Source organism: Chaetodon trifascialis, chromosome 13 (assembly GCF_039877785.1).
Source record: "Chaetodon trifascialis isolate fChaTrf1 chromosome 13, fChaTrf1.hap1, whole genome shotgun sequence".
NCBI lineage: Eukaryota > Metazoa > Chordata > Actinopteri > Chaetodontiformes > Chaetodontidae > Chaetodon > Chaetodon trifascialis.
The window spans coordinates 25,914,391-25,926,890 of record NC_092068.1 but is presented as its reverse complement, the minus strand read 5'-3'; the positions used below and the strand labels follow the sequence as shown (position 1 = coordinate 25,926,890).

Below are 12,500 nucleotides of genomic sequence, written 5' to 3'. Positions count from 1 at the left end.
CTGCGTTTGGGGGCGAAGACGAAGCTTCAGCAGACTGTTTTATTCTGTAATCGTTCGTCTTTCTAAAATCAGACACAGCTTCATTTTACGTTTCCTCAGAGAGGTCAAAGGTTGAGGTCAACCACAGCGGAGTGTTTGTGGAGGATTAATGCTTTGCTCAAGGAGAAGAGAAGTTAATACCGATGAGGAACGCTGGACTGGTCTCTGATGCAAAAATCAAATAAGCCATCCATCGTTTGGCCTCTCACTCACTCACTCACTCACTCACTCACTCACTCACTCACTCACTCACTCACTCATTCATTTATTCGCCTCCTGACTCGTGTTCCTTTGCTTTTGTATCCTGGATGTGTTTGCAGAAGAAGCCCACAGCCCATAAATCCATGAGTCAGCCACAGCCCATCTGCTCTTACATAACATTCCCATAATGCAACAGTGCGCGGTGCCTCCCTCAGCCCGCAGCCTCGATCCTCCGCACAGACGACGAGCACGTAGGTTTGAATCCCAGCTCTGCCGCCACAAACAAAGAGACCCAAACCGTTAGACATCAGCACCGTCCACTCGACCACGTGTCCAAACTCCCAGCAGGCTTTGTGTTTCCTCATCAGGTGCACACGGCGGCAGTGAGGGTCTGAAGCCCAGACGCCATAAAAGCTGAAGCCAAACACATCTGCTGGTACAGTAACACACACACACACACACACACACACACACACACACACACACACACACACGACTGAGCGAGCCTGAGCTCCAAAAACAAACAGAGCTCAACGACAGCTGGACCGCACGAGTTCACAGAAGAGCTTCAGCTCACAGATTCTGGTTTGTTCTGCTGAAGCGTCTCGAATATTCTGGAATATTTTGAGATGTTGAACTTTTTTGGCCTTGAAAAGAAACTGAAGGACAAGCAGAAAAACAGCTGCTGGTACGAGAAGCTCTGCACTCACGCTTTTCCAGGACCTGCAGGAGCGCCGGGGCTGTTTTTAAACCAGAGCTCAGATGATCTGAACCTTACCGAGAAACCACACACACACACACACACACACACACACACACACACACACACACACACACACACACACACACACACACACACACACACACAGGTCTGCGACATCAGGAGCTTTTCAGTTTCTTCTGTTCAGTGAGAGCTGGCCCGCAGCCCGGATCCTGTTTCTCACTAATTATGGACAGAAGTTAAATTGTAGCGCTGACGCGGAGTCTACGGGCCCCGTCAAGACGGAAGCAATCAGCGCACATCGCTTCCTGTTACGACTGTCAAAATAAAAGACTGAGGCGGTGTACTAGTATAGAGCGAACAAAAAACAAAGTTGAGACCACATGTAGAAAAAAGGTTCCCTCTAGATGAATTCAGACAGAAGTTAATATGTCAAAATGATCCTTTACTTTTCCATAAAACTGTCAATAGAAACAGAGCAGTAACAATTAAACTGACAGCAGCTTCCTGAAAATATAGAAAATAAAGATTCAATACTTTTCTTTGTATTTTTGGCCTTGCTGAGCACTTCCTGTGCTCTGCAAGTTTGCTGATTTGGTTTTCTGTAACTAAAACTGAATTGAACTCAATTAAATTTCCCCGGTAGATTTTTTATTTTTTTCTAAATACATTTTTTAAAGTGTTAAACCTGAAAAATGTTGAGAATCTAGATAAAAAGAAAACTTTCTGTCTCATTTCATGCAAAGGTTTTTTGTGTGTCACCATTTTGGCCTTTTAAGTCATAATTTGTTTGTTAGCAGACATGTTTTGACTTGAGACACATTCAAAGTTTGATTTTAGGATTTTGAAAATCCTGATTTGGAGATAATAAACCAAACATGTGTTTACTTAACACATGTTGACATAAAGTCATTAGTTTAAATGAGCTCATGATATTTTTATTTCATTTATTTTCAGTTTTTCTTCTTAACGTTTCATCTGCTGCTGAGCTTTTATACTTTCTCCAGTCATTTTTATTCTGAAACTTCTCCACAGTGTTTTATTTGATTCCTTTCAGAGCTGTGTTCTATGTTTTCTTTCTTTCTGAATAGAGGCTCCCAATTTTATTGTGAATCCAAAGCACCTATTTCCCGTCTCTCTCTCTCTCTCTCTCTCTCTCTCTCTCTCTCTCTCTCTCTCTCTCTCTCTCTCTCTCTCTCTCTCTCTCTCTCTCCTTGCGTGTGCATGAGCGTGTGTGTGCGTGTGTGTGTCTGTCTGTCTTCGTCTGTGTGTGCGCGCGCGCGCGCGGCGCTGCTGTCTCCAGGCTCTCCTCTCCAGGCGCCTCCTCCTCCGAACATGGCGCCGGCCCGCAGCGTTGCTGCTTCCCCGACAGACGACGCAGAGAGGGACAGACGGAGGAGAAGAAGCGGGTAGCAGCTCCCCCTCAACGCCTCTGAAAAGCTCTTTGATAACTAACTCAACTTCGAGACTTCACGTGCGGCGTTTGGAGACGTTTACGCGTCGGGCTGCGCGCCTAACGGAGAGCCCACCTGTCCGACGAAGGTAGATTTCACTCCGTTTCTTCGAGGATGTGAATCTCCTGATTTAAGAGAAGCCACGGAGCAGACAGACGGTGACTCGGGCTCGGAGCTGCTCTGCTCAGAAACATGTGCAGCACCAACACGGAGGCCGGAGAGGAGTGAGTCTTTGTCGGGATTGAGCAACTTTTTCCGCTGTTCCGCGCCGAGAGGATGGATGGAGAACATTCTGCGCTGTCAGGAGTGGAGAGGGAAAGAGAGAAGCTCCCACCAATTTACAACAGCTCCCCTCCTGCTGTAAGAAAACTCACTCTGTCCTCATTTATCCAGCAGCAGGCATGAATATTATCTGTGCTGTGCAGAAAATCTATTTTTCCTGGTACCAAATGCTTTGACGGTGTCGTCAGTGTCTCAGTGGGAAAAAGTCTGATTATTCCAGAAAAAACTATATTTGTTCTTGAAGACGTACAGCAGCTACAAAATATGACTCCTGAGTCAATAAACATGAACATCATTCATCCAAAGTGTGATCAGAAATGTTCTATGATACAACTTTTTATGGATCTGTAAGAAATGGAAGAGGTGAAAACACATTTTTAAACCAAAAATCATTGAAAGACAACGTCAATAATAAGAGGAAAAGACTGGAAACATTACAGTCCACCGCTCTGTGTGATCAGTGGATCTTAATTGTGTGATGATAGAAAATGTAGTTTTTATTCTGTTTCCTGAGTTTTATTTTACAGTTTTGCATTTCTGTAGAATTTTCCATAAAACACAGAAAACAAACCGGCACATAATTCGAGTGATGATGATTCATTCAAACATCAGCTCCTCAGCTGATCCCGGGTCAGATTGTGCTGACTGGCTCTCTTTTAAACGTGTTGTTTCCACAGGGACTTTTGCCTTGAACACAAGCTAAACCTTAAACTGTGTGTACACACACACACTCCTCGAACAGCCAGCGTTGGTTGAGTGACAGCGAGCTTCATGTCTGTGGTTTTCTCCCGTTGGAAAAAGTGAGGTCGGCGTCTTACATAATGACCCCTGACATCAGCTCTCCAGCAGCATCTCATGATGTCACTGGCGGGATTTTAAATGCACAGCATTTAGTGCGTGTTGGCCTGTTTGTCGGCGTTTTGGGTTCGGTTCTCGGTGTCGCTCCGCCGGCTGGCGGGGTTGCAGGCTGGTTGGTTGATGTCATCTCCATTGTGTCAGGGAGCAGGAATGTGCAGATCGGATGGTTTTGACCAATAAACAGTCTGTCGTTGCTCAGACCGACTCCGCTTGTGTCTGGAAATGCCATAAAGTGGCTGCATGCTCGTTTCTCTGGGACTTCAGTCAAACGGACTCTCTGATTCCTCCTCAGGAGTCTTGTGGCCCCTCGAGCTTCGGTCGGAGGAAGTTGGGGCTCAAAGGTTGGATAGAAAAAGGTCTTAGTTACAGTGGCCTGTCACTGCGTGCAGACCAATAAAAACAGAAGTATTGAAGACAGCTGGACTCGCTGAGCAGCAGTTCTCTGTTTGTCTTCACCTGGACACAAACCTAAGCAGAGCTGCTGTTTCTGGAGGCTTCAGGGATTCACGTCAATCTGATTTTCTCCAAACCTCAGACAGTCTGAGGAAGCGATGATCCTGTTACAGCAGATTCATTTTAATAAGAAGGAGATGAATGAATGAATTTACGGCAACGCTCGCTGGTTCTGCCTGCTTCTCTGTTTGATGTCACCGTAAATTAAACATCCTCTAATTCACAAATTATGCAACTCATATACGTCCCTGCGTCCAGGTGCGACAGGTGTGTCGGTCAGGTGTTAATGCAACACGCGCCTGCAGAACAGCATCAGCAGTTCTTCTCATAGATTCTCCAAATATTCCCTCATGTGATGTGTTGATGGGGAGTGTCGTCCAACGCGTCTCTCTGAAGTCTGCAACACACAGTCTGATTTCAGTCGGCATCAGGTGAGAGTTGGCAGTGAGACATGCAGAGAGACATGCAGCGAACCTGCAGTGAGACATGCAGAGAGACATGCAGTGAGACATGCAGCGAACCTGCAGTGAGACATGCAGCGAACCTGCAGTGAGACATGCAGAGAGACATGCAGTGAGACATGCAGCGAACCTGCAGTGAGACATGCAGAGAGACATGCAGTGAGACATGCAGCGAACCTGCAGTGAGACATGCAGAGAGACATGCAGTGAGACATGCAGCGAACCTGCAGTGAGACATGCAGCGAACCTGCAGTGAGACATGCAGGGAGACATGCAGGGAGACATGCATGCATTTCCTGCACTCGGTCATCGAGCTGCAGGTGATCAGCACTCACCTGGATAAAGCAGCCGTCAGCTGCACGCTGGCGGCTCAGAGCTCGTCTGCAGCCTGATCAGTCCAATCTGTAAAAACCATGAATTAAACAGCATATTTGGATTTTCCCAAATAAAACACGAGTGGGTTTGGATGTGGCGCGTGCACCTCGAGGCGACCGTCTGAAGATCACGTTAGATCATCTTTGGCACGCTCGGACCTTTTATCCTCTCTGGCTGATGGACAGTAAACGGTGTAGCTTGATTTCATTTATCCAGGCAGTTCAACCCAATTTAAAAAGAGCTGCGCGCTCAGGTTTAAAATGCACAGTCAGCAGAACTGAGAGAACGTCTCGCAGTGGAAAATGTCTTCAGTGCAAATTTGACTGCTGGACTGTTGGTGTTATGTGCAGAAAACAGTGCAGCTATGTGAAGCAGAATCCTCTGGATACGCTAAGTCCAAACTCACATGGCGTCCATTCACCGATCTGGCCGATGTCGCGTCTGGGTTCACACAGTATGTTTAAGTGGAGCCCATCTTTAGTTTCTCCTGGATGGTTTTACCCTCTCATACCACTTTCACACCTAGAGAGCCAAAGGGACCAACGGTGGCCTGAATCTGTCACGACTGGTTGCCAGACTCACCACAGACTTGATGAACGATGCACCAGAATCAGCTCGAGCCTGCTGAGATCAGTTCTATGAGTCATCTCTGGCCCAAAGCTGGACAGGGTGCTGCTAACTAGAGCTGATTTGTAGCCTAAATCAGCCCAAACCTAGTCAAATCTGGCAGCCGGAGTTGGCTCATGTGCATCCTTCTGGTGCCAGAAGTGATGTGATTGTGCCAGCAGCGAGCCGTCAGCAGTGCAGCAGCGCGGTGACGGATAACGGCCGCGGATTCAGTCTCACAATGATCTACAGGATCTGATTGGAGATTAACAGCTGAGAGGAGTGTGTGTGTGTGTGTGTGTGTGTGTGTGTGTGTGTGTGTGTGTGTGTGTGTGTGTGTGTGTGTGTGTGTGTGTGTGTTAGGGTCAGATGTGGAGCTCCTCTTGGTGTGGTTTCTCTCTGGATGACAACATTTCCTCTCAGACTGAATGACTGAGCAGAGCTGGACAGAACTGACATCATGAGACTCCCTGAGATAGAAAGTGCTGCTAACGCTGCTGATTAATGTCAGATGTGATCCAGGACGTAGTCAGTGTCCATTTCATCAAAGAAAACGACTTGTTGACGGCTTTTTTTCCCCTCGATGAAAACCAAACTGCAGCCGTGGATGTCGTCTCTGGGTTTGTTGCTCAGCGATCGTCGCTGCTCCACCTTTCCCAGAGGTCACCTGTCAATCAGCCGCTGTGGGCGGAGCTGTGACGTTGATAATGAAAGAGGAGAGAGCGCAGAGTGATGTGGCCGCTCTGTGGCTTCACTGAGAAAGAAGTATAATTACACACACATCGCTGATAGGTGCAAGGACGAAGCCTCCCATCGTCAGACGGACAGACTGCAGCCCTGCCAGCGCTGCTTGAGCTAAATGCTAAATGCTCACAGTTACAGTCTGAACATGCTGCTTCAATATTGATTTTCATGTCCTACGTCTGAGAATGAAGAACCTGTTGCATCTCATTAACGCTCTCGTGGGGAAGTGGAGCGTCTGTCCACAGAGACGAGATGAGAGTGAACGTGTGTGTGTGCGTGTGTGTGTGTGTGTGGGTGGGTGTGTGCGTGTGTGTGTGCGTGCGCATGTTGTGATGTTAAACATGTCGTACCGTGAGGCTGAAAACACACCAGCTCGCTGACTGTCTGAGGTCGTTGCTTCAGATACAAACGGTCCTTTGTTTTTCTCTCCGTGTTGTTGTGCGCAAGAAAATGATATGACATGGAAAGAGAAAGTGTGTGTGTGTGTGTGTGTGTGTGTGTGTGTGTGTGTGTGTGTGTGTGTGTGTGTGTGTGTGTGTGTGTGTGTGTGTGTGTGTGTGTGTCAGGGCTGATTTTGTTCAGACTTTTCCTCGGGGTCTCTTTTCTCTGGAAACGGATTCATTTTGAACGGCAGATTATCCGTCTTCCTGCTCCTTCTGTTCTGCAGCCCCTGAACACATCACAACTGCAGCGTGTGTGTGTGTGCGTGCATGCGTGCGTGTGTGTGTGTGTGTTTGCTGCTGTCAGGAGCGGCTGCTGTGCATCTGTTGATCTCTCATCCCTCCTTCTCCTCCTCTTCCTCCTGTATATCCTCTCCATCTATTCTTTAATTTCTCCCCCTCTTCCTCTCCTCTTTCTGGTATCCTCCTCCTCCTCCTCCTCCTCCTCCTCCTCCTCCTCCTCTGTCCTTCACTTTCTGGGTTTATCTTCCTCCTCTTCTTTATTTTCCTCCATCGTATCAGCATCAATTTCCCCTCCTTTCCTGCTCTCTTCCTGTCGTTTAATCCTTTTGTTTTCACTTTCTTGTCCCTCTTCTCTTCCCATCCCTCCTGTCCTACCTTCTCCCTCACGTCCCCTTTTCCTCTCCTCCTCTTTGTTTTGTAGTTTCCCTCTCCTCCTCCCCCCTCCTCTCAGCCCTTCCCTCCTCCCTCCTCAGACCTGTCTGAGGAGCAGAAGCAGACGAGTCCCGGTGACCTTTGAGGAAACGTCATGTTCGATGCGTTCAGTTCGGCTTCTGTTGTCTGTTCATGCAGCTGAGAGTCTGGATTGATTTAAGTCGTTCTGTCGTGGTGAGAAGCATCTGACAGCGCAGACAGTCAGTTTATTGTTAAGCTCGTTTCCCGCATTGTCGAGCGCTGGCAGCCACTTCCTGTTTGTTTGCATACATTAACAGATGCGCTGTCGTCCAAACGTTTGATATTTTTGGCCAGCTGCGCTTTACCATGTGATGTACATGCATGCGTGTTCTGATCAGAGGGTTGGCGGTTCGATCGCCTGCATTGATCCTGATGGTTAACGCTCTGAGGTCACTTCCTCTACAGAGGAATCACCTGACGAGTCGCCGCGTTGTTGTTGTTGTTGTTTTTCAGTGTTTCTGACCTCAGAAATTATACACGAGCAGAAATGTTTCCTCTCTGTTCCTCCTGGTGATGATGTCATCTTCCTGCGCCAGGGTTTGGGGCGAGGAGCGAAGCAGCCGTTCCCGTCTTTCGGCACCTTCATCTCCACACTGAGCCAGCGGAGGGACGCCGGGGGGAGGGGCTTCACCGGCGCCATGACGGGAACCCTGACCAGCACCCAGTGGTTCAGACACGGTGAGTCCACGTCCGCTGTTCTGGGATCAGGGAGAGCCTTCATCACGCCGTCAGACGGAGCGGTCAGGGCTTGTGTGTTGTGAGGAAATGTCAGTTTAGATTTTTAAAAAATTTGTTTTTCAAGACTAATGTGAAAAAATCAGGGGGCTGAAAAATGAAGGTTGGAGTCTGTTGGACGTTGCAGCAGAGATCCAGATTTTATCCTCATATCTGGAGCTTTTTCAGTTCAGTGCTTATGAAAAACAGAAGTTTGTTGCAGATTGAGGCTAAAACTACAACCTGTCAGGAGAACGGAAAAAGGAAAATAGCCTCAGGACTTTTTCATTTTTAGTTGTTTTTTTCTGATGGCTGCTCAGGTGAACTCTTTTTCTAAACCTAAACCCTCGTGGCATCTCACACTGAGTGCACGCTTCCTGCTGTCACTGACTGCAGCCTGGATGTCAGCGTGTTGCGTTCACTGCCTTTGTTCTCTGGGACACTGAGGTCTCTGTCTCCGTCTGGGATGTAATGATGTGTTACTTCCTCTGTTTACAGTGTGCTCCATGTACGTACTCACGCTCTGTTTATGTTGAGCAGCGACTCAGAGCTTTTCAGAAACGAGGGAAGAAGAAAAGCTGTTCATGCTTTCCACTTGATGGCCGGGTATTTTAAAAATCTCACAGACGGCAGAAAAGCATAGGATTGCTCTTCTAATTAGACATTCACAGGCCTTGTGTGGGCCGTTAACGTCTCAGCTGAAGCTTCTTTTTGTCCCGTTTCTCCTTTGTGCTTCAGAAAGTTTTAAGAAATCCGTCAGCGATCAGACGCGTCGGACGCTCTGTTGAATGGACGTTCTACCTGCTCGGCGCCTTTCATTCAGTTTCATTGAGCTCTCAGAAAATAAACATGGGAAAGAAATATGAAACTGCGGCTGCGACAGAGATAAAAAAAAAAGACAAACATGTCACGAGTCTCTTGACGGCGGTGATTTGACATTAAAGGGAAAGTTTCCTCCCGTTAAAGGCGACGTTATTTCTGACTGCCGTGAGAACGCAGACCCAGCACAGAGCTCACCAGCCCGCTTTGTCACCACGGCTACTGATGCCAGAATAATTATGCAAACCTCCACCCAAATGAAAACCATATGAAAGTGAAAACACACACACACACACACACACACACACACAGAAGATAGCGCAGCATTCCTCGGGCGCGTTACGGTCGTCCGGCCTGCTGGATAATCACCACAATTTGCTTTTTCATCTGTAAAGTATTACAGGAGGTTTGTGTTTCCTCTTAATATTGTCAAATACGGCTTTGTGTGCTGAGCTGAGCTGAGTTTCGTTTCAGGGTCGGAAAACAATAACACCTTTCCTAGAAACACTGGCGTGAAAGATCAGCTCGCTGTGGAAGAAGATGAAAAACTTTATTGATCTCAGGAGGGAAGCAGGCGCTGCAGCGGGATGCAGTGAAGAAAACTGCACAACTGGTGTATAAATACTGTTTCCTTCACGTTTGAAGGTCGTCTGCTGCCATCCCATTGTCTCCTGTAAACATCCCTCGTTTCCTCAGTGCTGAAAGAAAACTAGATTTACCACCTTCGCCGTCCGTGTCCGTCCAGACTCATATAATATCTGTAGTGAATAATGTCCAGGGAGAGACACGCTGTCTTCACGTAGAGACCGTTTGTCCAGAGGACTTCAGAGGGCCGATGGAGAGCTTCAGCGACAATCACCTGAAGATCAACGTCAGCTCAACCGATCAGCTTCTGCTGCGTCCTTGAGTCCAAGAGACCGTTTCTAGGCGTCCACGACAGTCGGATGGACGGACGTGGAGCGTGATAGTTATACATCTGCAGTTTATAGAGTGAACTGTGGGATTAATAGTCTCACGAGGTTAAACTGTGACATCAGTCAGATCCAGACAGTTCATTTAGAAACACAGTGAACGTGCTAATGGATAATAAAGTCTGATAGACCAAATGAAATCAATCCTGTGGTCAGATACAAGATGAATATCAGCTGAGAAAAGTGTCGTCGGATTCTTTAAGTCCACTAATTAATACATAATTAATACACTTTGAACAAAGCGTGGCGTCAGCTGCCGCCTGTGAGGACGAGAGACGCCAGCCGAGTGTGTTTGATGTGTCTGCGCGTTTGCTTTCCTGTCCCGCTGGACAAGCGTCCACGGTCAGCGTCTCCTCTTGTCTCTGTGGACTGTCCACTCACGGAACCTCAGCAGGAACAGCGACATGAATTAATGGATGACACTTGATGACAATGCTGGAGGAAGATAACAAGTCCACTTTACCCATCATCCATACTGAAATCAAAGGCTCTGCCCGAGTGAACTTTGATGAAAGGACAAAGAGGAGGACGTCCCTCGGAGGTCGCGAAGGTGACTCCTCTGATTAAAGGGTGAGACGACCGAGGCTTGTTGCTGTCAGGACTAAATTGGGTGACGCGCAAGCTGACAAAGCAGGGTAAACAGGAAGCTGTGAAGGAGGAGGGTGGAGGGTGGAAAGATGGAGGGATGAGTGTCTCCTCACTCCCCCTCCTGTGGGAGCTGTGAGCAGATGTCTCTGCCTCCATCGACGACACAAACAGCTGATTAATGCCTTTCACGGCCGTGTTGCTGCGAAACGTGCAGGATGTTCACGGCCCCCAGAGGATGACTCACTCTCAGTGATTTTTGATGAACCCTCCTGCAGCTCCACCATCAGAATCTGTTTCTGTTGTGAGGGAGGTGGAAAGCTAACGGCTACGTTCTCATGATGTGACGTGATGTTCACCAGAGGATGAATCTCACTGTGTCTCCATGTGAACACATGATTGGATGAAGGAGATGAACACATGGACTCAGAGACACTCCAGAAAACTGCTGTCAGTGAACGCAGCTTGATTGGAAAGACCTTTAGATGACTGCATTTCTGCTCCCTGAAGGAGACCCTCCTTCACTGTGATGACCTCATCACCTTTTCTCCGGCGCCACCCGCAGCTCAAACTCGGCGTCTTCGGCTCCTGCGCTGTTAGCAGAAGAAGAAGAAGCGTTTGGGTTCCTGATCGCGCCGTCCTTCATCCGTCTGTCCGCCTCTGTTCTGCTGTCTCTTTCATCTTCTGCTCATACAATCTGCAGAATGAGCACCCACAATGCACCTGGACAGGCCTGCTGGCGACTATTGTCACCGTGGAGACGGATACAATAGGAGGCTAATTATAAGCAGAATGGACGGACGGTCATGTGAGAGGGTGTGTGTTTCTCTGGAAGTGTGTGTGTGTGTTGTATTCACACAGCACAGCCTGGCCTCTGTGATTACACACTGATTGAGGTTAATAGCTGTCATTTGTGTGTGAGCGTGTGTGTGTGTGTGTGTGTGTGTGTGTGTGTGTGTGTGTGTGTGTGCGTGTGCGTGTGCGTGTGTGTGTGTCCTCTCTTCTTCCTCTTTTGGTCTTATGTCCTCTGAACACTCACATGTTTTCAGACAGTAACAGTAACGACGGCTCGTCCTCCATCTTTGATTTCAGGCTCTTTGAACCGTCAGCGTCGTCAGTGCTGTGGCGTGTCCATCAAAGCGCTGCCTACTTCGATTGTTTGATGCATTTATCAACCGATGGATGAATCCTCTCGACAGGACCGATGCAGAGCGACAGCGACTCTGAAATAGTTTTAAAAAATGTTTTAGCAATCAGCTTTTTGATGATAACAGAGTCAAAGACCTAACGTCACGTCCTCTGCGTGTCTCGCTCAGGGAGAGAGCTGCCTCCCATCTGCAGCGACGTCCGTCAGAAGCAGCGGCTCTCCATCGACACCCTCCCCCCGGAGGTCAAGGCTCCGTTCCCCTGCGACCCCGTCATCCCCCTGCGCACCAAGACCACCAAGGACTTTCAGTGAGTGTCTGATCCCTGAGCCGACCCAGACACGAGCACCGTGAGCCAGGCCGCGTTTGTCTGTTTAAACGCGTGTGCGTGTGTGTGCGTGTGTGCGTGTGTGTGCGTGTGTGTGTGTGTGTGTTGCCAGGGAGGACATGGAGCACGCCGTCCAATCAGGTGACTGGAGGGAGATCCGAGAGTTTTACCTGACCACCTTTGACTCCTTCATAGAAATCAACGCTGCCTTCAAGGTAGAGCTCACACACACACACACACACACACACACACACACACACACACACACACACACACACGCTGTCTGGCCCTCAGCTGAGTGTCTGTTGTGAGAAAACTCTCTTAGATGTTGTTAAACTTTCCCCAGACGCCGTCAGCGTTTTACGATGGAAAGCATTTTTTGGGCTGCGCTCCTCTTTTCTCATGCTCGCTGCCTCTCCGTCTTTCCACATGTTCTTCCTCGCTCCTCCCTCCTTTCCCAGCGGGAGGCGAACGGATCGTTTAACACCGTGGACGACTCGGGAGTCAACGCCAAGTTCGTCAACGCCGTGTACGACGCGCTGCTCAGCACTGTAAGCGAGACAAACACGAGGAAACGTGCTGAAAGCTGTTTAAGCTTGTGGTAAACA

At 48.4% G+C, this 12,500-nt stretch overlaps 1 protein-coding gene across 1 annotated transcript in view; it reads left to right on the top strand.

The window, feature by feature from the left end:
• Nucleotides 1-2,305: 2,305 nt before the first annotated feature.
• The window catches only part of hectd2 (HECT domain containing 2), a 35,604-nt gene continuing 25,409 nt past the window's right edge, over nucleotides 2,306-12,500 (top strand). The window contains exons 1-5 of the mRNA XM_070978115.1: nucleotides 2,306-2,775; nucleotides 7,867-8,008; nucleotides 11,736-11,874; nucleotides 12,005-12,107; nucleotides 12,354-12,493. Of these exons, the coding sequence (XP_070834216.1) occupies nucleotides 2,692-2,775; nucleotides 7,867-8,008; nucleotides 11,736-11,874; nucleotides 12,005-12,107; nucleotides 12,354-12,493 (608 nt within the window). The 5' untranslated portion in view covers nucleotides 2,306-2,691. The remainder of the gene's footprint in view (nucleotides 2,776-7,866; nucleotides 8,009-11,735; nucleotides 11,875-12,004; nucleotides 12,108-12,353; nucleotides 12,494-12,500) is intronic.